Here is a 24,212-nt window from a genome sequence, read left to right as displayed (position 1 = left end):
AATGTTAGCGTAGAGCCAAACAGGGTAAATCACTAACTCCATAGGTTCTTGTATATGCTAAGATGAAATACCTTTCAGCACTTGGCTGTATGGTGCAGTACTAGTTCGAGAACGAGAACAATCAGCGTGAGCACTTTTATTCTCTTTCTGGCTACGTAGACCCACTAAAATTATTAAATACGGACGTTTCTTTATTTTCAAATAATCGAATGATAAATCGAACTGCTATTAAAAAGAGAAATATGTTTGGAATATATACATATTTATTTAACGACCATGATATGCCTAATCATATTTATTTGCTCATGTACTGTTACTAATAGATGCTATACGCTTAAATACAGATGATGTATTACAGAAACGAATATACCAAAAAACTTAGCAATGTACACGCTATTCAAATCACTTTTAAATAGATTACTTTATCGTTTGTCGATTACATTGTCTAACAGGAGGAAGGGTGTACCGTTGAATATATTAATTTCATGGTGTCGACACTCGATGATTGAAAATATCGTCGGCAAAACCACCTCTCTGTAAAAAGGGTCGTGGTTAAAGAAAGTACAAAACAAAAATGGAGGGCAGTAAGGTACGAGAAGTGGATGAAAGTGTATGGTGGAACGAAAGAAACTGGGAAAGATAGATATCTCTATACAAAAATAATTGGCAAAAAGCGAGAAAATAAAATGATCTCACGGACGAATAATGAGCTATGATACAAGTTGTCGAGATAATACTTTTTTTTAAAATGAGATTAGACTGAATCGTGATCTTTTCCTCATATACTTCATACACACACAGGCACACACAGATTCAAATTTTCTTCGCTTTTTAGATCTCTTCACGCATACTCCGCCTCTTTCTCTCTCGAAATCTTTCGATCTAGCACGCGTGCATTTCGCTATACAATGGCTACGATGATAATATACTTGTTGTGTGATGTAAAACAATAATACACGCTAACGATTGCGAAAAAACGAGACTGTCATCGATAGTGTACCTAATTCGTTATGCATGACGCATTGCTGTGTATAATTGATCTTAAAAGAAAATAAACACAGACAAAGAAAAATATAGAATATAACAAAATGTTCGCGCGACTAAGAGATATCGGTGCACGACTGTTCTCTTTTCGAATCACGATCTTCTCAAGGAAGAGGACTCTTTTTATACATCGTGTAGCCGGCGCTTCTTTTATCTGATCGGCGATCGACCAGCGTTAGCTCGAGCAACGCTTAGTGACGAAAACAGAAAATATCTTACACGCAAATCTCGATGCTTTTTACAATAAAAACCTCTTCATCTTTGGTAGAAACTACTAAATAAATTATATTGTCGCTTACAGTAAGAATCGATGTTCGAATCGAACGCTCAAACGAAAAGCTTTCACGAAATAGTGAAAAATTCAACGGCTCGAATAATATTTTCTTTCTCTTTTCTTTTTCTTTTCTTATCTGTTTCATCCTTCTCTTCGTCGTTCGACGGAAGAGAAGTCTTTGATAAAAACGTTATGCATCGCGCACGAACAGAAAAACGTCGTGCGTCCGTTTTGCTGCTCGAACGCGACACACGAGCAGGTAAACTAGAAAAATATGCACAAATATATACGGTCCTGAAGTACGATCAGGTGTGCTTGAGGATGTTACATGTTGGCGTGTCAAACGTCGTTAATAATACAATATACGTTTATACTTTTGTTATTCGATTTGCAGGCATATTTTGAGCTTAAAAATTTGGCAACAAATTCTGACGAATATACGTAGGTCGCCGAATCATTTGTTTCGCTATACTTCGTATGTTTTGTCAAATTATTTGTTCGTAGGAGGAAGGAGTTATAGTTGACGAGAGCGTTTAATCCGACGCGAGGCTTAAAAGCTAATAATCGTTATCGATAGATCGTTTAACGGCAGAATGATCGGTAAATAAAAGTTTAAAAACGTAGACATGTAGATATGTGGACTAGCCAGGTGAGTGGAACTACGAAAGGTCAACTTATTTACGAAGGCAATATTACTAGTGTATAAAGACACCACACAGGTCCAACGCGTCGAATCGGTATAAACGAACCAAGTACTGCCGTTAAGTATCAACTGTCTAAAATTTGTTACGTATTTCTATTTATCGCGTTACTTACATTTATATCGACAACGATCTGCCTATATCGATTCTGCGGTATAAATTTCCGTAATATAGAAATTTTTTCCTCTTTCCTTTTTCCTATTTCATAATGTTTGGAAATCGCAAAATTTCTAGTAGCCATATAATCATTACGTGCACATGACTACTGGCTCGACTATAGAATTATTGTAAATAATCAGCCAACACACTGTATATTAATTTATGCGATGCGAATGAAAGCCATTTTGAATATACATGTTCAAAAATATTGTGAACACATATCTGAGAAAGTCAATTTATTATCATATTTTATGAAAATGTAAGACTTGTTTGAAATATATATATATATATATAGAAATATATATATATATAGAAATCATCAATTTGGGCACATTTTTCTATAAAAGAAGAAGCTTTGAAATATAGTAAGTACATATACGTCGCAAGTCATCACCTAGCATCTAACGTTACGTCTCTCCAAAGTTCCATTCACGAAAACTCATCGTGTATATCGGAGTCAATGGTACATTTAAAGGTATTTTTGTTAGCGAACCGAATTGGCATTCGGTTATGTCGCAAAACAATATTTCAAACCTGAAAAACTGACTATATTTCAAAATCAAGCTTTACGACTGATATTCGTCAGAACTGTTTCTTCGATAATTAAGACATAAAATACATTTGCAAATCTTTCAACTTAACATGGAGCTAATTCCACGATACAATTCTTCGTAAATCATGCTAGCGTTTACGGTGGATGCGGCTGTGCGGGTGTCAAGGTACGTATACAGGATGCAGAACGAATAACAGAATTCAGAAAATACGGAAGGGAAATGAAACGAAAGAAGAGATAAACGTCGTGTACATTTGTGTCTTTCGTTTTCATCTACCGCCGAACAAGTCGATCGACCTCGTTGCCGTTCGCCAACCAAGAAATCCGACGTGTTCCTTAAACTTAAAGGCCATCGACTTCCCGGTTCGTTCAATTCTAACGAAGAAAAGTCACTTGGGACAGGCTTGCGTAAAGCAATCTAACGTTAAAACGTGGCGATACAAAGCTAAGGGTCCATCGACTTCTGTCAAACGAGAACTACGAGGTATCGCGTGATTCGCGACAAGATTCCATACAAATAATCCTAAATGCTATGTGTCACATTAAATTCGACGTAAATTATCTACTTAAACCATTTGCCTACTTACTAGGTAGCCTCTATTTTCGCACGCCTTTCGCTCTCTCTTTCTCTCCCTCTTTCTCTCTCTCTCTCTCTCTCTTTTGTTTCAATTTGCGCTCTTTCTCCGCTTGCGTAGCTTCGTCAAACCTAGCAAGAGTATCCTCGTGGAACTTCCCACAACAATACGGTATTTCCTTCGATGTTGCGCTACTAAACGAGGAAACATCAAAAACTAGAACGAACTAAAGAGAAAGTCGGATTCGGAGTAGTCGCTTGCTCCTCGTTGAGATTTCCTCTTTAGAATACGTACTAGAACATTTACACGCGAGCAATCGTATCGATCGAGTGATCCTCGAGACTCCTCAACCAGAAGCATTCGTCAAACGCGAGAGATAAAATAATCTTCGTGTTTTTCTGCTTTGTCCGATGATCGTACGTGTTGTACGGCGGTTCACTGGGTGTCTGGCTGGTCCTCACGCCCATGTCCACCAACGATGTTCCAGGTGGTTGCTCCCTTCTCTCTCTCTCTCTCTCTTCCTTTTAACAGGACGAGCTCTTCAGCTCGCCAATGTCAGCGATGTTTTGGAGTAACGCAGCCGCCTCGTTGCTCGGCTGGCTCGACTTGTATCGTTGCTTCAGGGTGCTCAATGCGGACAACAGTTTTGTGTTTGACGTAATTAGACGCGAATTCGCAGCGTCCAAAGCAGCTATTTGTTGCTCTTGCGCGTCGATCACGCGCTGCTTGTACGACAACGCAGCCGACATCTTCTGTTGTTCGCGCCGTAGCTCCTCCTCCACGGAGATTAACCTAGAATAATGGAATCGGTGATCATTTTAGCCGGTTCTGCTTACGTCAACGTGTTTCGTGGATATTTAGACTCGGGCGATCCACATCGCGTGTTCCACCATGGTGCAATCTCTATCTTATATCTCGATCGCTTTTCTTCCCTCGTTTTAGACGAGCGAAGATCGAACATTTCATTTGGAAAATCGAACGTTTGTCTCGTACAGACGAAAGCTCTCGTTAAGAAGATCTTTCTTAGACGAATAGAGGTTGCTTCGATGGTTCTGACCACGCACGGAATTCAGCCTCACCCGAGAACTCTCTCGATGCATTCGCGTTTGCTACTTTTATTCGATGGAATCTTTAGCCGGAAATTTTGATATTTTAATCGATGCAAGTAACACGAGTAAGACGTGTAACGAGAATCATCGGATTTAAGAGAGATTTCACGGCGAGGCTTGAAAGGATCCAAGCGTACCACGATGCATATATCGAATGAAAAGAAAACACCAACAAATAGTTTGGAAACGAAAGTCAAAGGAAGCAGCAGTGTAAAATATTTGGTGCAAAGTATCATACGCTCGAACAACCAAAAAACAGAACGATCGATAATGCAATGGGTTAAGAGAGCTTTTTTCGATCAAAGAAGCGAGGAGTCTGCTTCTGCGATTGGCCACAGTCAAATTCGTGTGTGTGTGTGTGTAAGTACGATAATGTGAGAGGAAACGTTCAGGACAACGTGACGCGAAGAAAAGCTCGCGATAAATTTTACGACCGAACACGACGCGAACAACTATTGCGAACGTTTCCCGCGCACGTTGCAACACGCTACGCAGAGCCGACACACAAAAATCATAGTGGTTGCAAAAGTGAACCGTGCACGCGTGCAACAGAACGAACGGGTGATCGGAGGCGTGTGCGAGGCTGTCGGTATCGGATATTGAGAAACTTTATCAAGTATCGACATGTGGCTGACCGAGAGAATGTTTTTTGGACGGTGATGTAAGTATAAAACACGCAGGGTGAGAATGCTGGTTCGTCGAACAGTGATTTCGAGTATAGTTATATATATATATACAAAAATCAGGTGAACAAACTTAGAATTTTCGTATCGAATTGCTTTTCAGTATTCGCACAGAGAGAAAACAGTCTGGCACGTATCTTTGTCGAATAAAACCAAGATAGAGGACAAGATATATATATATGAGTATAAAAACGCTAAAAACATGTGATGTAACAATGTAAGAAGCTTAGAAATATAATTGACTCTTACACCAAGGTCCAGATCAAGCCAGAGTATACCAAATGCAGCGGAATAGAATGCACAGGAACACACAATCAATTAAACATAGATTATTTCGAGAAACAGTAACAGAGTTCGAGTTACGCGACTCGATGACAGTTTCCTTCTTTTAATATTTTCTTTCTTTCTACTATTCGATACTTTTTACGCAAAAAGGTAATACGTGTTTCTTCGTTCTTACTCTTCGTTTCGCTCGGCTTTCTACTTTATACGTATATTTACATAATTTTATCTAACTGTAAGCAACAGTTTCTTTTGGCCGGTTTGAAATCGTTGGCAGACGGAGCTGAATAAACTTTGCGTCTTGCGATGAAATATCGTGAATTTACGTTTACGTCTTTATCTTTATTTTACCAATATACACGCAGGAATCTTTTTTCTTGAGAAAATGGAAAATATATTTTTCAAAATATGTACATACGTACTTTGAATCTTGCATTGCACGAGTCCAAGGTGTGTTTCAACAAGGTAAAAGTAAGAGAAAATGTCGAAATAACGATCGAATCGACAGTCAATTACTCACTGCGATCGAGACCAAACATCGTATCGTTCCACCGCAAATTATTTTGTTTATCGCATTATTATATATTTTGCGTCATCTTCCGTTAATTCCGAAGATATCGTAATTGTACAAAACTTTGCGAACAAGGAATAAAAGTTAAACGACCAATGAAACAGAAATAAATGGGACAAAAAATAAGAAAAGGACACATAAAAAACTCAAAGAGTAGTAAACGTGTAACGAAATCGATAGTATACATAGAGAAAGAACACAGGAACATTAGAACATAGAACAAAGTTGTCGAAAGAACAGTAACTGGTAACGCGTCTAATTAAGGAATTCTAATTCTAGAAATGAAGAATTCATAAATGAATATCTTTGTATATATTTCAATACCGATATTTCACGAAATTGTGTAATCAGATATCGAATTAAATACGACGTATTACAAATACGCACGAATATTCGCATTTATGAATTTCTTTTCTAAATTTTTTAAGCCACGTTTCACTCAACTCTGCCTGCCACTTCGAAGATCGCGTTTCGCGATTCTTGTTGGATCTCGCCGAGAATCGTGTATCCAAAAACGATGTCGCGAAGAAAGCATCGAACAAAGGATCGATAGTCTCTTCGCGGATATCTTTCGATCTTCGTAGAGAAGACGTCGAACGAGAAAAATCGCGACGAAGAAGAATGAAGGAAAGGAGGGAAGAAAAGAGAGAGTCGACGTGTGACTGATGATGAGACGGAAGGGTTCGAAGGGTGAAACGTAAGAGAAACGTGGTAGTCGTCACGGTGATGGGGTGATTACACTCAGGCAAATAATCAATCGGTGGTTAGTGGCAGCGTTAATGAGGATTAAGTACCTGGAAATGATGCTCTTCATCTTGGTATCCGGTGCAACGCTGTCTATATCGGTATCCTCGGTTGTGCCTAACCGGGCCCTCAGTCGATCTACGCTATTCTGCAACCTCTCGATTTCCACTTCGTACTGGAAACGAAGAGACGTGGCGTTGTTAGTTACAAGACATACACGTTACAAAGGCGTTCCGTTAGGCGACAGGTCAGAGAGAAAAAGACAGAGACAAAAAGTGACGATCTTTCGCACGGTAAAAGAGGAACTTGTTATTCACAAGGTATACGTTACTACCAGTATATATATATATATACACACACACGGACGAGTTACGATAGATTAAGAGAGAATTATTAAGTTCCTCTTTGATCTCGTAAGACCAAGTTCTATGGAAATCGAACTATTACGGTTCCTTTGCCTCGATCACTGCTGAAAGTCCAAGAGATTTTATTTTTTCGTTCGGTTTTGCGGATGACGGATAAATTGAATTTTTTTAATTTTTTTTAAATTTATTATAAAACGATTACTCCTGTCGTTGCAAATAAAGTCAGATTAATTGTTTATCGTATCGTAAGTAACGAAAATAAAATATGGTGTACGTAACGAACAGCGAACACAGAGTAGAGCTCGAACGATTTTAACGAGTCTCTAACAAGTATCTAAAATCTAAATTTCTGTTAAATTTTCGAAAAGGCAAAGAAATTAATAGCATATTTCAACCAATTCTCTGTAATTTTATTCGCCATCGGAAAAACCAAGTAGGTACTGGTTGTGATCGTAGTAGCAATAAATCCATTACCTGATCGATGCTTCGATGACTGCGAGATTTGCTCCTCCTCGTTGTACAGCTCTCCTCTTCGCTGGTATCAGAGAGGTCTCGCGTAGAATCTAGCGATAGTCTCCTTCTTAACTTCGTGCAACAGACACCCTGGTTTTGCTCCGAGTTATTTCTGTGCGTCTGGTTGGCCTGTCTCCACTGGTTCTGATTATTTCTTTGCAGATTCCTCACGTTATTCTGTGGCGGTGGCGACGGGCTGAGATCAACGCCTCTCACACCCTCCACTCCTCCGTTTCCATCCCTTTCCTCGGAACTACTGCTGCCTCTCCTGCCGTTTCTTCCGTGATTCGATTCCATGTGGTAAACAGGATTGGCGAAAGCCAGCGGGGCTGCATTGAGTATATGTGCGTTTGCATTGTTGCTGCTGAGATCCACGGGACTGGAGCTCTGACTGTAAGCAGCGAAGCTTTGGTAACCGGATGAAGCAACGTTGCTCAACTGAGAGATCGATATTTGCGAACCCTTTTGTGATTTTGATTCCGACACTTCGTCGTCGGCGTACCTCAATAGATCGGACAGCTCGTCCAAATTACCATTGGCAGTCGTGTTGCTCTTGCTGTTGGTGTAATTGTTGTTTGGTTGATGGTTGATCGATAGAGTGAGATTCGACGAAGGATTCACTACGACGTTTGCGTTCACCGTAGTCTTCGACACGTTATTATAATTTTGGTGTTGCATCTGGTTCGCGTTATCCTCCTTGTTACAGTGGTTCCTACTGGTTGATCTCGAGACGTTGTAATTATTATGATTATAATTATCTTCCCTGTCATGAATGTCTAGGTTTTGCAATCGCGCTATGTTGTGTCTGTGGTTCTGCTGCTGTTGTTGCTGGGACATAATCGTGCAGTTATTCGATTGGTTGATCTGCGACGTAGTGATGTTGTAGTTGGAATCCTTCAAATTGCTGTGACTCTCTGATCTCGTAGGACTAGCGGGATGTGTCTGGCAATGATTCACGTTCGCCAGACTCGCACTAGCGGTCAGTCTGTATCCCGCGCCCGCCCTACTCGACCCTAACGGTCTGTGTTGTCTTACTATGGGCGTGGGCGAACGTGACACAAAAGCTGGCGACTCCAGCGGATAATCGTCCGTAGTAATTTGTAGTTGCAGCTTTCCATTGGTCGGCATGTACGCGTTACGCGGCAGAGTTGCTGCTCTGGTTACGTTAGGGCTGCGAGAACTGTTGTGACTTAGCGTGTTCGATTGCAACACCTCGTTGCTATCTCTGATCGTTCCATTTAGCGTACTGTGATTGCTCAATGTCGACGTTGCTGATACAGACAAGTTGGTATTGCTGTTTGCTATCGTGGGATCGTTATAGCGGAAGATGTTGTTTTGTAAATTTGGATAGCGGTGAGAAACGGGCATTGGATTTGGACCCGACTGATCTAAAGCTATAGAGATCCTCTCGAGGATCTCTGGTAGTCTCGATGGTGGCAGTGACGAGGAAAACGAAGATATCGTGACCAAACTTTCGCGTAAAAGCGCATGCAGGAGAGACAGTTGCTTGCCCAAGTCGATATAACCGTCGAATTCCAACGAGTTATTGGCCGGAGCATCCTTTGGCAAAGGGCTCTGTAAAAAACAATTTTAACCTCGATAAGTCTCGAGTTTCGTCATTTCGTGATAAAGAATAAAGAATTATCGCGTACACTGATTAGCTGAAGAAAGTTCTTCATGGATGGAGCTTCTCGCTCCAGGAGATCGTTCATGAATTCCATAAAGTTTTCCTTTCCTTGGAATCTCGTGAAGTTTGCCAGAGTTTGAAGCGTTTTCGCCACGAGAGTGAGATTCCTCGCTGCTTTTTCATTTGGGTATTCTAAAAAAAAAAAAAAACACTTTACTTCTGTTTTAACGTCTTTAAACATTTTATTTAAAATTATTTAAAAATATCCTTGCTACGGATACTTGATACAGTTCGACTTTTAAATTTACCACCAGAGACGACGAAACTGTTATACTTGTTTTACATTCTAATCTTTATATCGATCTTTTCGGAAAGTAAAAGAAGAATAAATTATGGAGAAGAGGAAAGTGCTTGAAACTTTTAATTCAACCGACGATTCTCTGGCTACTCTCTGACGACGCGCTCATTCTCAATCAGGCACACTTTTAAAGGATTCGCATACGCGTACCACTTTTTACGTGCATTCTCAAAATCGGTCCTTGTCCCCGCTTGCAATCGACGTTCCAGACTCTGGACTAAATACAGAGCGAGTTTACTCAAAGGCAGTGTCGCTAATAACGCGGTTTACACAGTGCAACTTCCTAGTATAGGGATGAGATATGCATTGTTGATAAATCAAATATATCGGCACGGTGTTATCGTCGCGGTGTTATATACAACGTCGTAGTCTACTAGCGAGAGTCAACCACATATACCGCGTTCTACTTAATTCCGCTTTTATACACTACCACCGACTCGATTTCATCAACTTGAAACAAATTGCTCTCCGATACTAGTTGAAACGATCGTGGAACAACCTCGTAATCTCACAGATTTAAGTTTCAATCGCTAATAACGGACGAGATACATAGACCGAGCAAGATAACGCAATATTTTGAACTTTCGACTTACCGTGAGTAATGTTGAAGAGGGACGGGCTGAGAATGGCCGGGCAGAGGAATCTGAGGAATATGGACGCAGAGATCAGATTGTCGGCGATGTCCTCACGGCCCATGTCAGCCAAGCGTTCGCGGAATATACGGAAGCACTCGCGTAATTCGAGAGGAAAGTGAGCGTGGCTAGCCAATATCCTACTCCAGGCGAGCTCCACGGCGTTCCGTAGATTCTGCTGCTGCTTGTGAAGGGCCGCCACCGAGGCGACCTTCAGTGGATCCACCTCGCAGTCGCCACCCTCCACCGCTCCTCTTACAACAGCCCCCAAGGTCTCCTGGAGATACCTGTCACCCGTCAACTTCAGGTAGGCCTCCATCGCCTTCGTGGCTAAAGAATTTCCTCGAAACGTGAGCCTCTCGTCGTCTGAAATTCGATATTTTCCGTTAATAAACGCACGAATATTTACTACAGCAACTTTGACTTTTTTAACTCCGTAGGCGAGATCAATCTTGCCAGGGGTGCGTCATATTTTGCAGAAAAGAAAAGATCTTAAAGAGAAGATTCTGCCAAATGGTTTTTAATATCCCGAATGGTTGTCCGAAGATACTTTTCTTTTTACAGGTGCTTTTTCTTCTTTTTCGAGGTTCGGAAGATCCTTGTAAGTTAAGCATCGAATCGGAAATCTTTTATACTTATCAATCAAAATATTGATTTACTATACATACATACATACATACGTAAGTATATATATGTATACACTACGATATAACTACAACGTGATAAAGAAGCGAACAAGTGAATTTTCATTGTATATTTCAATTCTACAAAACAATCAATAAATTCTTGCTTCTCAGCCGCACCGAAGATCAGCATGACTCACCTATTCTGTGTATATCCATCATCACCAAGTCGGCGAGAAATTGAGGCGCTTTCTTTTCGCGCTGCATGACGGCTACTAAAGCCGTGGCGATGTCCTCTTTCGCTTTGACACCGATCACTGGCTCCAATTTCTCGCACAAGGACGCATAATCTGTCTTCAAATACTCCAGGAACTCTTGGTATATTTGAACCGGCAGTATGTCCACAGATTGGAAACGACATTTCACCCTCAAAGCTGGAGGCTCCTTCAAAGGGCCTTTATCACCAACGACGGTGTACCATTTCTCTGTTAGATAACGAGACGTGACGTTGTGCACCGGTATACTCACAGAACCTGGGCAAAAATTCAAGCATTTTCACGAATATTCAGAGTACGTTTCATTTTATAGAAGATGGATTTGGTTTATCGGAGAGAGAGAGAGAGAGAGAGAGAAATAACAAAAATATATGTAAAAATTCATTAAATTTTCATTTATAATAAATTTTGAGGAATTGCAATTATCGGATTTGACAAATTTTCTTTAAATTACACAAGCCGTTAAAAAGAAAACCGTTAGCAAACTTAATTTGTTTCTCGATTTGTGCCAATTGTTAAGTTCGTCAAGTAACATAATTTTACATTTATCCAAATTTACCGATCAAAACGTTCTTGTCCCTTTTCTTCTTTCTGTCAGCTTCTCTGTAGAGGTTCACTTGTATGGTATTGACGGAAGGCAAATGATGGAAATCAAAGTGTTCGCCCCAGAAGCAAAGGTCGGCCTTCAGTTTTGCGGTGGTTCTCGCGTACAAAGTACTGTCCAGGCAGACCTCGCAGAAGTATCGTTTCTTCGCTGGCACGCCTTTCGCCTCGAGCAACCAGATCTGCAAGGAATTATCCGTTCGTCGTGTCTGCTCCGCGTCAGGTTGAACGGATTTCCTCAAGCTGTGTTCAACATTCAACGTACGATGATTAATCGTGCTAATTATCTCTGCCTGTTGAAATTGAAGATATCCAACAAGGGTAATTCTCAACACAAATATTTACAACCTAATATCTTAAATACGCGTTTAAGTTTAAAAAATGGACGATACGAAAAAATACAATTTTTCGCACAAAATTTTAATTTACGAGATACACCTCGAACGTGTTTTTCAACGGTATGCGATGATTACTTGGACGAAACCTATCGTGACTAGGTCGATCATAAAAAATGGCAACGTGTCGTTTGTGTAACGAGTGATCGTTTGACGGTCGAAGCTGGTTTGGATTGATCAGCGTGGCGTAACAGTTTCTCCTCCCCCGGGTGAGGAAAGAAGATAAAAGAGAAGGAGAAGGTTGGGGAGGAAGCAGCGTGGAAAGAAGAAGAAAAAGAAGAAGCGGCGGAGAAACGGTACCAACCTGTGTAACCACTGGTCCCGTTCGTGAGCGGTCCTGCAACTGAAATATTTCGGCCCACCGGTGCTGGGTGTGACCTGGAAGCAGTGAGGTCTGCCAAGCAGGCTTGGATGCAGCGGTGTCACGGCCGCGAGGTCCATCGAGGTCACCGCCTGTCCGCAGAGCAGGGACTCGTGTGAACGGCAACCCCGAAGTCCGGCACCGCGTTGCTTCTGTCGCTCGAGCTTTGTCACGCTTTTCGTCCTCTTCAGCGGATTCGAGCGGAACGACCTCTTGGAGAAGAAGTTCTGCGAACAGACAAACAGAGAGGGAGGTGAACGCGTGTCGCTCACGGGTAAATGCAAGTGGTCGAGCAATACGGGGGCCATCGATTCCATCGTGTAAACTCCGCTCTGATATACCAAGTTAATAAACGATAATACACGATAAATAGGGAACCGAGAGATACGAACGTATCTAAATTACGATTAATTCGGTGCTAAACACGTTCGTACGAATGTCTTTTATATTTATCTTTTATCTTCTAACGCTTTTAATTCCTTTTCCAGTACAAATGAATTCGCTTGCTACGGTTACGCAACATTTTTGAGTCATCTGCTTTTCAAATTTCACATTTCCTGTGACTAGAATACGATATCTGTACGTATCGTTCGCGTTTGAACTCTATAAAGTCTCTTCGCCACGCCGTTACCGTTTTACTTTAATAACTCAGCTTCTTGGAATCGTCGTATCGAATCAATTTCGCATAGTTCGTCGTTAAATCGTGATCAACGATCGATCCACGTTGCGCGATCCCTTTCAAACAACTTTCCTGTCGATCGCGCCGCGCAAACATTCCGCGCATTAAATTAATTACACGAAGACGAATCAATCGGTGGTGTTGCAACGCCATGTGTAACGTGACTCTAATTCCGATGTATGATATAACATATCAGTTTCTATCTTCTCCTCACCGCTTAAACGCGTCTTCTTCGAAAGTTTAAACAAGAGTATTCTGATAATCTGCAAAAGTCGCATGTAGGATATCTACAAGTTGAAAGTTGCTACACGTTTTCAACCTATAAAACATCAACTACAAAAGGAAACTACCATTCAACACGGAAGCATCTTTTCTCACCGTCAAAACGAAGAATCATTTTTAAGATTTTAAATATGCAACGTAAATATAGATAAATAATACAGGTAATATGAAATTTGGAATTTCAGATCGACGAGGACAAATGAGAATATTAATTACTAAGTGAAATTATTAAACGAGAGTATGCTATATTAACACAAGTATACATAATATTATTAGTAAATTGTACGATACGTTCAATACGACATACTTTCGATCAATATGCTTCTAACATCGTACAGTACGAATTTTCGCATTAAATAAACACGATCTACATTTTTTTCAATTTTCATTAACGGAATTTTCATATTTCCATGTTAATTTGCTTCGAATTTAAAAAATTTGATTCTGCGGCAGTTTCATCGACACTTACATATACATTTAAAAGATAAAACGCGATCAATCGAAAATTTTATCTCGTTTTCGTTCGAATTGACTTCTCGGCGTCAACGTACTAAGCACACTAAGTGAAACTGTATGTATTTTATCGCAGACATGCGCCATGTGTTAACGACCATGGAAAATATTCTTTGCCCTCCTGAGAAATGTTCCGCCACTCTTTGAAGTTAACGCAAGGCAAACAAAGAATAATTAGAGGCCTCGGATAAATGTGGCACACAGCTGTTCAAAACTTTTTTTTTTTTTAGTCTACGACGACGTATTAGAGTTTGGGAATGCCGGGAAACCATAGTGCATATATATATTTATATATGTATATATACACACTTTTATTTCAATGATATTCGATATTCAGTTTTAAATTTGACTATCAATCAAGTCATAAATGAGTTGACATTAATACACTTACAAACGTTATAATATATTTGTCGGAACGTCATAAATATTTTAATTATTATAAATTGTCAACTACTCTGTTATTCTATTTTGATACTTGTCTGGCTTTTAATATTTATAAACTCGCAGACTTTTCAATGCTTTATATCATCGTTGTTTGAGAATACTTTGACCGGACAAATCGACGATTTCTCCTTTCGAATCGAAATATTAAATGCTTCTAGAGCGTTTGAAGAAATAAGAGTTGGTCAAAGTCGGTCACGTTAGGTGCGAGTCGGTGCAAATCGATTTCAAAGTTCTTTCGTGCTAATGTGAAACAAAATCTACGAAAGAAAGAAAATTTACACGACTCGGCAAGAGGAGGAACGGAGAGAAAAATTTGCATCGAAATAGCCGTCTTACAAATATGGTGATACTCTCAGCCTGTTATTGCTTAATTTCGTTGTAAATTCGTTTATTCGGAAAATTGACTCACAGTTCTATTATTATCGATGAATTGTACCGGAAACCGGATGTTATATTCGTCAAACTACGACGTAATTAAACAAAATTAGGCTCTCATAGTACGAAATTCATCGATATTTTCCACGAAAGGAACGTTCATACAAAACGACTATGTCACGTTAACAATTTCACGTGTTTCACGTGTTTGTAAGCAAAAATCCCGAATTTATCCGATCGATCCACTTTCGTTGCACCAATAAATTTAACCGTTTCTATCTTCCACGATTATCTTCCATGGCGAGGTGTGTAACATTTCTAGAACGTTAACTTGTTACAACGTTAGAACGACAGCTTACGTTTATTTAATCACGATCATAGTTCCATTCGCGAACAAGATGTTTACGACTCGCTATGCACTGTAAACGAACGAAGAATCGTTCCGACAGCAAAAGTTGTCCGCGCCACGAGTGAAAATCGACTGACTTCTCCGGCGATATCGAGAATCTTTCGTGACATTGCTCGAGTGAAAGGTATCCCACACCGAGTTTGATACTGGCAGTCTTTGGCCCGTACATCCGGATCAACGATGTGTACGAACCGATCCTCGGGTCTAAAAATCGCTTCTAACTTATGACAGAGGAATTGTTACTCTGGCATTTAATGAAACATGTATATCGTTTGGTTATCGTCGAGTAAATTGAAAGCTACGGTGTTATATCGAGAAACGAAATGATCGAAGACTAACGTTAATGTCCTAGCAGAAATAAGAAGAAAAGTTTATGTATTACGTAAACGGATAACGTACCTTGATAGAAAGTTGAATTAGAGAGAAAGACGTATTTTATTATAGTTAATTTTTCATATCAGATCTTTAGACATTTCAAAAGATCAACGCATATAAAAAAATATTGGGAATAAGAATTAATTTGCAATTATTCGCGTATCGTAAATCTGAATGAATTTTAAGACGACGTGTTAAATTTTTATTTAACGGTACGAACGTTAATTATTTTGTTACAGTTCCTTCGACGTGGATTTAATTTCCCGAAACGAAAGGCTAACTTTTCCAGAAGCTAGAAATCCATCTACGAAACAAAGGTATTTTCGCGTGGTTTTCGTTCGTTACAGATTTTTCAACGAGATCGCTGAAACTCCTCGAAACGTTAAATCCTCTGTTCCACTTTCCTCGACTTTTGAGCGCGGTTCAAACGCGCTTCTTTCGGGTCATCGGATAAAGACAAGCTGGCCGGATGCCAGCGGAACTCGGAAGGATTCCAAATGTTTCGCACGTTTCGGGAAGCGTGCACAGCTACGCGAGTTTTTCCGGATGCATCGGATCGGTAGTCGGTAAATTTGCCAAAAGTTTTGCTGGAAAATGATAACCGACGAACGTGAAAGAAATACTTTGTTCGAGAATGTATTGCGAAACAGGCTTGCTCGAATAGTATTCGTTTTAAATACACGCATTAATACTACTAATACTACTAAGTTAATTAATACTACTAAGTTTTAACGCATTTATTTACTAAATTTCCCGTATAATCTGAATTTAGGCATTAACGCGTGTTCGTTTAAACGCGTCTCATTCGGAAACATGGAAAAACATAACGGATGGATATGAAGTCTGGATTACATGTTTAAACGAAGAAAAAGAAAAAAGGAAAAGACCAGATTCTCAGACTTTTCTACGAACGCAAGACAGACATACCAAAACCGCTTTCGTCGTTTATATAAAGCGATCGTTCGGCCTGCTACGCATATTTACCCTGGAAGTGAAGTAATTGATGATCATGTTGACAACTTTGTCCTCCCGATTCTCCTCCACTGGTTTCACGCACATTTTTCTTCTGGTCATGCGAACGGTATCGCGTGAGAAATAACAGCAGATGTTTCCGATTCACGAATTCAAGCACAGGAAAAGAATTCCACCCCGTCGCTATGCCCTCTTTGATTTGTTCCTCTTGGGGGATTCAAAATCGAGACGTATTTTTTCCAGTCTCCTTTCGAGTTCAACGAACCACGTTTTTCCTAATGCCACATTTTTCCACAGTTTCTCTAAGCGTCAAGTTTCTCTTTTTAATTCCTTGGGAAATTCTTTTCATAGAAAACAACTTTTCCCGGACGATTAACCCTGACAGGTCGCGTTAATTCGCGTTAATAGAGTGTGGTTCGCAACAAGACCGTGATACAACACGTTCAACTACACTCGTTACTTGCTTCCTGACACACCGCGCCGATGCATGTAAACATGGCTATTGTAATCGAGTTAACATATCATATTCGGATAATACTATATCGGACGGCAACGAGGAATTTTGTCAAAATTCTGTGATCGATACGTTCGAACGGCTTCGTTGGTACTTTGCAGTTATTAGTAATGCGAGTCATTCGACGAAAGAACGATTTCTCCCTCGCTAATGTTACAGGACATTGAGACGCTGTTCTTTCGTTCGCAGACTATTTTCACCGTGACTGGGTGTTTGTCGGTAACGATACACGTTGATTTCACCGACTCTTGCCGCGCTTTAACGTTATTTTTCGTCTTGTCTTTGTTCGTCGTTAACACATAGTACGGTAACGCCGTTATGTTTCTTACACATTTTCTATACAGTTAGGTACTCGTGATTCCTTGCGATCTATACGACGATCGATCACGCTTGCTTCTTACAGTTTTATCTTTATCCTAGCACCCGATTAATTGGTTTTCGTCGCAGCGAATTGTTCTTGATATCGTTAGGAATTTATCAACGCCTCACTCGTTTAACAGTTTATCACAATTTTTCAATAACTACTACTTCTGATCGTTCCCTTCCTTTCCTATCCGATTTGCTGTTCATCTTCACATCAAACTTTCCTCCTTTTCCCTTGCCGTATGGCAATCATCGATTTTCCGTTCCTGTTCAACTTGCTATTCGCTTTATCTCTTCAGCGTCATCAACGATCGCCGATTCTTCTCAACCTATTCTTTCCCACAGATTCAAACGCACGTTGTCGCAGTAAAAGTTTCTCCCGTCACTGAACGTTGAATCGCCGAAGCAACGAAAGAGGCGTGTTGTTATCGTACACGTGCGAAGACGATAAGCTCATCCAATGTCAGAATGCGGTATAATCGGTGCACTGCGTCATCGAATTCGTGGTTGGGAAACACGTCGCGATACGGACGAAGAGCTTCGAGTAACGATTCTTCGCCAATGGGAATCTCCTTCTCCCTCTCTTTCTTTCCATCGATCGCAAATTGTTGACAGTGCGATTAGAAGTTCAGTGCTTTGAGCCGCATCGAGCAAGCTGTTTTCCGTGGAGCAGCTGTATCGAGGAGTTTTATCGAATTTGTTATTTGACGAGAGCACATGCACCAGACACTTTTCTCAATTAAATTTTCAGCAAACGTTTCGTCCATTCACTCGAGCGGATGTATCGCTCGTACACTATATCACTTAGAGATCGTAAAACTCGTTGCACCAGTAATTTTCATAGAGATTGCCTGTTAACGTACTCCGTTATCTAACGCATCTTCCATCTCATCAATTCACCAGAATTGAAAACTCTAAAACGTCTGCAATTTGTCTGGAAATTCCCAACCATTTGTCACTTTTTGCCTCGATATTAACCAAATGTTTACCCACCGAAAGAAGAAAAGAACGTAAAGACCGTAGGTCGTGACACGTTCGAACGCCTGGTTGTTTCTCGAACGACTGGCGTTCCTCTCACGATTCTTCTGTACCTGGTTTCCTTTGATCGGTCATCGAGGTTCGAAGTTTTGTATCCGACACGATAGACTTCCAGGGATTTCTATTCACACGCGGAAGCTCGAGCCAAGGATTCCAGCTGGCTCTGGCTCTCAGGTATATTTCTACGACCCCCAAAAACGGGATCCATGCTTCCAAGCATGGCCAGGTCTAACTCTCTCTCTCTCTCTTCCTGGCCTCCGTTTGCCTCACGCCCGAGGGATTTAAATCGACAGGCTCTTTAAACGATTCTCTGCGATTTATGCTCCTCCGAGTCGATAACCTCTTCTCTTTTCCGTCCAATTGCCACCACTATCTTCTTCTATAAAGATTCTTTGTTCTTGTTAATATTAATTTTCAAGACGCCCGGTTTAATCATTTTTAAACACGTTTGAAGACGATCGCGCAAATGATCGATTCGTGAACGGTCGATATCACCGGTATTTCAAACGGCGACTATTATTCACGATCCATGTAAATCGTCGTGTCGTTACTCGGTGAACGTTAACCAAGATTTCAAAAGGGATTTCAGGCTTTCGTATTTCTGTAATAATCCTGTTATCCGCTTGAACGAGTTTTTCGAATCTTCACGGTGGTTGAAATTAGTTAAAGGTGGTCGTTTTACAATTGTTACGATCCAATAGCAATTACTCTCTATGACGATGTAGTTTTTCACGTTAATTTAGATTTTGAAGAGCTTTCGAGGCATTCTGTGCCGGAGGTGTACGAAGCTTTCGATCGTCGATCCGAGTTATTATTAGACTTTCTGTATTTTGCAATTGATCAATAATCCTTGGTGACAAGTGTATTTTTAAGTTTTGTAACTGGTTTTATGAAAACTGGTATAGCTGGTTCAAAGTCCGCGTTTATTTTAAAAGGAGTTACCAGCAATCCTTGTATTTTGCAATACGTCAAAAAGAACCACAGATGGCCGAAGTCGAACAATTTATGTAAATTCATTACCAACAACTAAGAGCGTTTTCACGTTTGCAGCTTACCGAGCGAACAGATTAATTTAATTTTGAAATTAAATTAAAACGTTTAACGTTTACGAACTTAAATTTATAGTTTACAACCTACGGATAATAATTTTAGAGGTATACTTTACTAGCTGGTGTTACAATTTGCATCGATAAAGACCACCGATATCCGCTTCTTTCGCGATCGGTGCATTCGTTCGTTTCTCGATTTTCTCTATCGCTTGCGATCCGTCGCTTGTCGGCCGAGCTGATCGAGCAAAATATTCTTAAAAGAACGTTGATTCGAAATCACACAGTACCCGCGACACAGCTTACGCTTTACGGTCTATCAACGAAGACGCACACCTTCGCTTATCACTGAAAATCTGTCAGTCACAACCTGGACGAACGGAGGACGATCGTTCGTCTCGTTTCGACAGACGTTTTGCGTTTCGCCGATGGCTCCGTAGTCTCGATGATATTTTCAGCAGCGGTTGCTCGTTGCTTTTCGTCGATCGCGCGGCCGTCGACCCTCGAGGCAGTTGCCTCCTGCCTTTGATGTTCCTTTATTTGGCCACGAGTCTCTTATTTACCGGCTTCTGTCCGTCGATAAATTATTGCTCGCAATTACTCGCACCGAGCACGCTTTGACGCGACAGCAATGCTCGAGAGATGTACGCGAACATTTCGCTTTTGTTAAAATTTCCCCGCTCTTGGATTGCAGAACGTCGTAGACGATCGTTTTCATGCTTGTTTCAGGTGAAAGAAAAAGGAACAAACGGTCGAAGAAACGAGGAATACGTGGAAAATTTAACGAGGATTCGAATTAACGAACATAATAACATTTTATCTCTGACTGGTTCTCGTAATGTAATACACTCGGATCTCGTAAGATCCGCCTCGGAAGAGAGGCAAGATTTCGCGGCAAAATCTCGACGTTGACTGGCGCAGATGTTGCTCATCCGGGTAGCCGAAGTCAAGGGATCCTTCGTGCACACCTTTGTGCACTACGACCAAAAACCCTGCCCCTGTATTCAGGTGAGGCAAAACGGGTCACCCCTTGGCCTCTCAGTCCCTCGTCTACACCCGGGGAGCCACCGGTAAGAAGGACAAAAACGTCTTCGAGGGGTTCTCAAACCGATCTCGATGATCATCTTTTACAACAGCCAGCCAAGACGCACTGTGACGAATCTGCCTCGTAGATGCAGAAATTTCATTGATCGCGTGTAATTCGATGATACATAAATACGCATATACCGTTCTTTTCCAACGATTCGATCCTTTGGTAAAATTACGTCAATGATCGTATACGAAAATACCTTTCGACGAATCTTCGATAAACGAGAATAGAACCTATTTTCTTCGTTTAATACGACACGCTCGCAGTCGCCAAATCGTTCCTCTTTAATCCTTCGGAGCGTTATTACATTTTGAAAAAGCGACAGAACCCTTTTGCTGAAAGCATCGTTCGCGAAGACCAAGTAATTTCTTGTCGCAATCAACACGGAGACGAGCGATTTCTTGCGACGAGGTAGCACGCTTCGCGAAATCGCGAAAACGGTCACGCTTCTTTTTGTCACCGACTCGTCGCTGTTGGATCGAGTTTCGTAAACAATTCGCGATAGGAGGACGCGGTTCAAACAGATGGATCCGCAAAGTCGTCGGCGCACCGTTCGAAAACCAGTTCGCTCGTTTCTTTGCTCCCTTGGAGGGGTGTCGATTAACTGGTGCCAGTAGAGAATAAAAGTACGTACTTTCCATTTTGCCTATCCTTTTCTCGATATCGTCCATAACCACATCTTCGTATTTCTTTACGGCCCATCCTTCGCGATCTACGTGCAACGTTATACTCGTATAGAATATAGACGAAATCGGTATGCCTAATTGACGCGGTAATATACAACGATTTACACGATTTACGTCTATAGTTATCTTACAATATGCATAAAGCTGTTTCTCTTCGCGTTGTACTCGTTTGTCCGTTACATAGATCGTTTTTCGTAATTGTTTAACCATTTTATACGAGTGAAAGATACAATCGCCATAATTTCTTAATAATTCCCTTTGAAACATAATATATTTTTGTCAACTATAATTTCTTAATCATTTAGCGTAGATCGTCGATAGTTTATGCCGCAAAGTGCTACGCACGCTCGTAAAACTGCCACGAAAATATTTCCTTTTCTTCTTTTTTCTCCCTTTAATTTTATTACCGCTCCGCTACAGGTTATAATTAAAAACCTTTCTTACTTCTCTACCCGTTAATAAGTCGTAAACGCTAAGTAATTAAATCGAAAATATATTACGCCTTTCAAATCGCGTTTCTTCTCTACTTTACATACGAAGATCGTATCTTTATTGTTCATTTCGCATTCTCTTTTGTCGGATTTCTATCGATACAGCAAACACCGAAACTTCGTATATTCTACTTCTTGCTTTCGCCAGGAAATTACGGAGAATGAAATGGCGAAGATTTATTTTATTGTACATGCGTAAGGATTGCAATTAATATTTTTCTCATTTTCAATAGGGTTCGTTTCGAACGAAATTCTATCGAAGATCGCGTGGAAAATTTGCCCGTTTCCTGAATCAATTTACGATCCAAGGAGAATCTCAGGGAATCCTGCGTGGAATTGAAGCTACGCCTTTGTTTGAAGTATAAAGCTCCGCGGAACGAGTTTATGGAAATAGGGCACGGCTCGAACAAATTTTATCAAACATTCCGTGCGACAGCGTTGAATTAAGAGATACCGGAAAGAAGGAAAACCGTCGAAACGAAGAATATCGTTTAATATCGGAGAAATTCCGCGTACGGTGTAGATAATAGGAACGCGTAAAAAGTAATTTCTCGCTTGACTCGATAAAAGAGGTAGCAACTACCGTAGTAACTTCTACGAATTACGTTATCTTTCTTCCCTCGGTAATAGAGATAGTAATATTTGAAAATCCAATGGTAGAAACTATTACGATCGAAAGATAACGATGAATCATGTAACGTTCGTGATTAGAGGACAGGAACTGCGGAAGGAACGCGTAGCTTCACCGAGTTGTTTTATCGATCAACGTGACAGACCAGGGAAATCGGAAGCACACGACGAGATTTAATTTTTAAAATTAAGTCTTAGACTCGACTAAGGTTGATATCAGTATACGAAGGAATGCGTATTTTCCAAATTTATTTTCCGCTTTCAGAGGAAGATGTACACAGAGTGCAACTTATATATGACAAATATTTATTTTCTTAGTTCATGTTATATCGTGTTTTTAAAACCGTGTACGTAATTCCGAAGGACTTTGTAGTTCATTGTGTATCTTTGATATCGATTACTTTCATACAACTCTGTACATTTTTCATCGCACATTTCAGTACAGACATACTACTTGACCTACATACTTGTTCGAATCAAAAGATTTCGCTTAATACGCCTTGCGTCCTACTTGAGTTTATCGGCATTCATCCGGTCTATCCTATTCACAGAAAAATGTTCCTACGTAGAGAAATAAGAACTGGCGCAAGCTACGTTATCGTCGCGAACTGTAAATGAAGTCACGACATAGATCAGCGTGATCTTTAAATTCTACTTTCAACGTTACTAATTTGTTAATATAAATTGGACAATCGTTAAGAATAAGTTATATCTCTAATTCTTAATACTTGATACTCCTTTGCAAGGAATCTTAGAGCGCTTAAGTTTTCCTTATCATGGAAATAATGTCGCGATATCGCGGCAGAAAGTAGTTTCCCCGTTTCTATGGCGTGTGCACGGTGTCGGCGGCGAATTTAGCTTGAAGCGAGGCGACGCCGCACCTGGGACCCGCGTCTACTCACACGCGTCCTAGAAAAGCGATCTAGCGCGTGAGATTTGAGAACACCTGCGACCAAGCGCCAAGACGACACCGTGGATCGATATTTTCCATACTACGTCGCGCGTCGTCGTCCGCTTTTGCTTGCATCCACCATCTCGACGAGGCAGCGTGTCGGTTTACGCAACGAAATTGAAGCGAAGGGCAAAGGTGACGCGGAGAAAGAGTGGCCTTGTCTACTACGGAGAAACGAGGGACGAAATCGTCGAGACGCGTGCCACGATTAAACGTTACCATGTCGATGGAACGTGATGTCATCGGATTCGTCGATCGATGAAATTTCAAGGAAAGTTCAGTTTACCTACATATCGTATCATTAAGTTGAATTCCTAATCAAAAGTAATCATGTTTGTTTTAATCGTGTGTCGAGTTTATTTATACAGTTTATTTATATTCTAATGGAATCAAGGATTTTTGTTAAATATTTCTAATATCGTGCGCCTGTGTGTGTGTGATCGATCTAGACGGAATCCGAGGAACGAGAGAGCAACACAATGAACGTGATGTTCGAAGCAACTGTTCGTAACGATAAAAAGAAAAGTGTACGGTACTCCAACTGAACGACTTGATGTATCGAGAGATTCGAAAGATCGAAGATACGTGATTGGAAAACTCGAGTGTCAGTTTTCGTGCTTTGAAAACGAAATGTTTCTGGAGGGGAACACGATGAGCACAATTTTAACCGGAAGCACCGAGTATAAGTCGCGACAAAAGAATCGTCTCGAACGATTCGTCTTTGGAGATCTCACAGATCTTTCGAAATACGTCAGAGGATTTTACGATGAATATCTACGTTAAGATCTTTGTTGAAGACGATTACGATCGATAAAAGTATCTTCTAGGAATCTGCGTCCTCCTTCCCTTAGGAACGAACGATTAAACGATCGTAAATAAAAAGCCATTTATGCGACTACGAAGGAC

General features: G+C 40.7%; 2 protein-coding genes across 19 annotated transcripts in view; both read right to left on the bottom strand.

Moving 5' to 3' along the window:
- LOC132905228 (uncharacterized protein C1orf131 homolog) overlaps positions 1–24,212 on the bottom strand; it is a 144,980-nt gene that overhangs the window by 15,847 nt on the left and 104,921 nt on the right. The window lies entirely within an intron of this gene.
- Positions 281–24,212, bottom strand: part of LOC132905207 (ras GTPase-activating protein raskol) — a 256,732-nt gene continuing 232,800 nt past the window's right edge. For 16 of the 18 annotated variants that reach the window (XM_060956267.1, XM_060956268.1, XM_060956272.1 and 13 more), the window contains 8 exons: positions 12,391–12,674; positions 11,648–11,934; positions 11,014–11,346; positions 10,152–10,556; positions 9,226–9,392; positions 7,535–9,148; positions 6,746–6,870; positions 281–4,098 (listed from right to left, as the gene is read on the bottom strand). In XM_060956267.1, the coding sequence (XP_060812250.1) occupies positions 3,831–4,098; positions 6,746–6,870; positions 7,535–9,148; positions 9,226–9,392; positions 10,152–10,556; positions 11,014–11,346; positions 11,648–11,934; positions 12,391–12,674 (3,483 nt within the window). In that variant the 3' untranslated portion in view covers positions 281–3,830. The remainder of the gene's footprint in view (positions 4,099–6,745; positions 6,871–7,534; positions 9,149–9,225; positions 9,393–10,151; positions 10,557–11,013; positions 11,347–11,647; positions 11,935–12,390; positions 12,675–24,212) is intronic. The other 2 variants (XM_060956265.1, XM_060956262.1) reach the window with 2 other exon arrangements.

Source organism: Bombus pascuorum, chromosome 3 (genome assembly GCF_905332965.1).
Source record: "Bombus pascuorum chromosome 3, iyBomPasc1.1, whole genome shotgun sequence".
NCBI lineage: Eukaryota > Metazoa > Arthropoda > Insecta > Hymenoptera > Apidae > Bombus > Bombus pascuorum.
The sequence above is the reverse complement of the archived record's forward strand: the minus strand, read 5'-3'. Positions and strand labels throughout refer to the sequence as shown.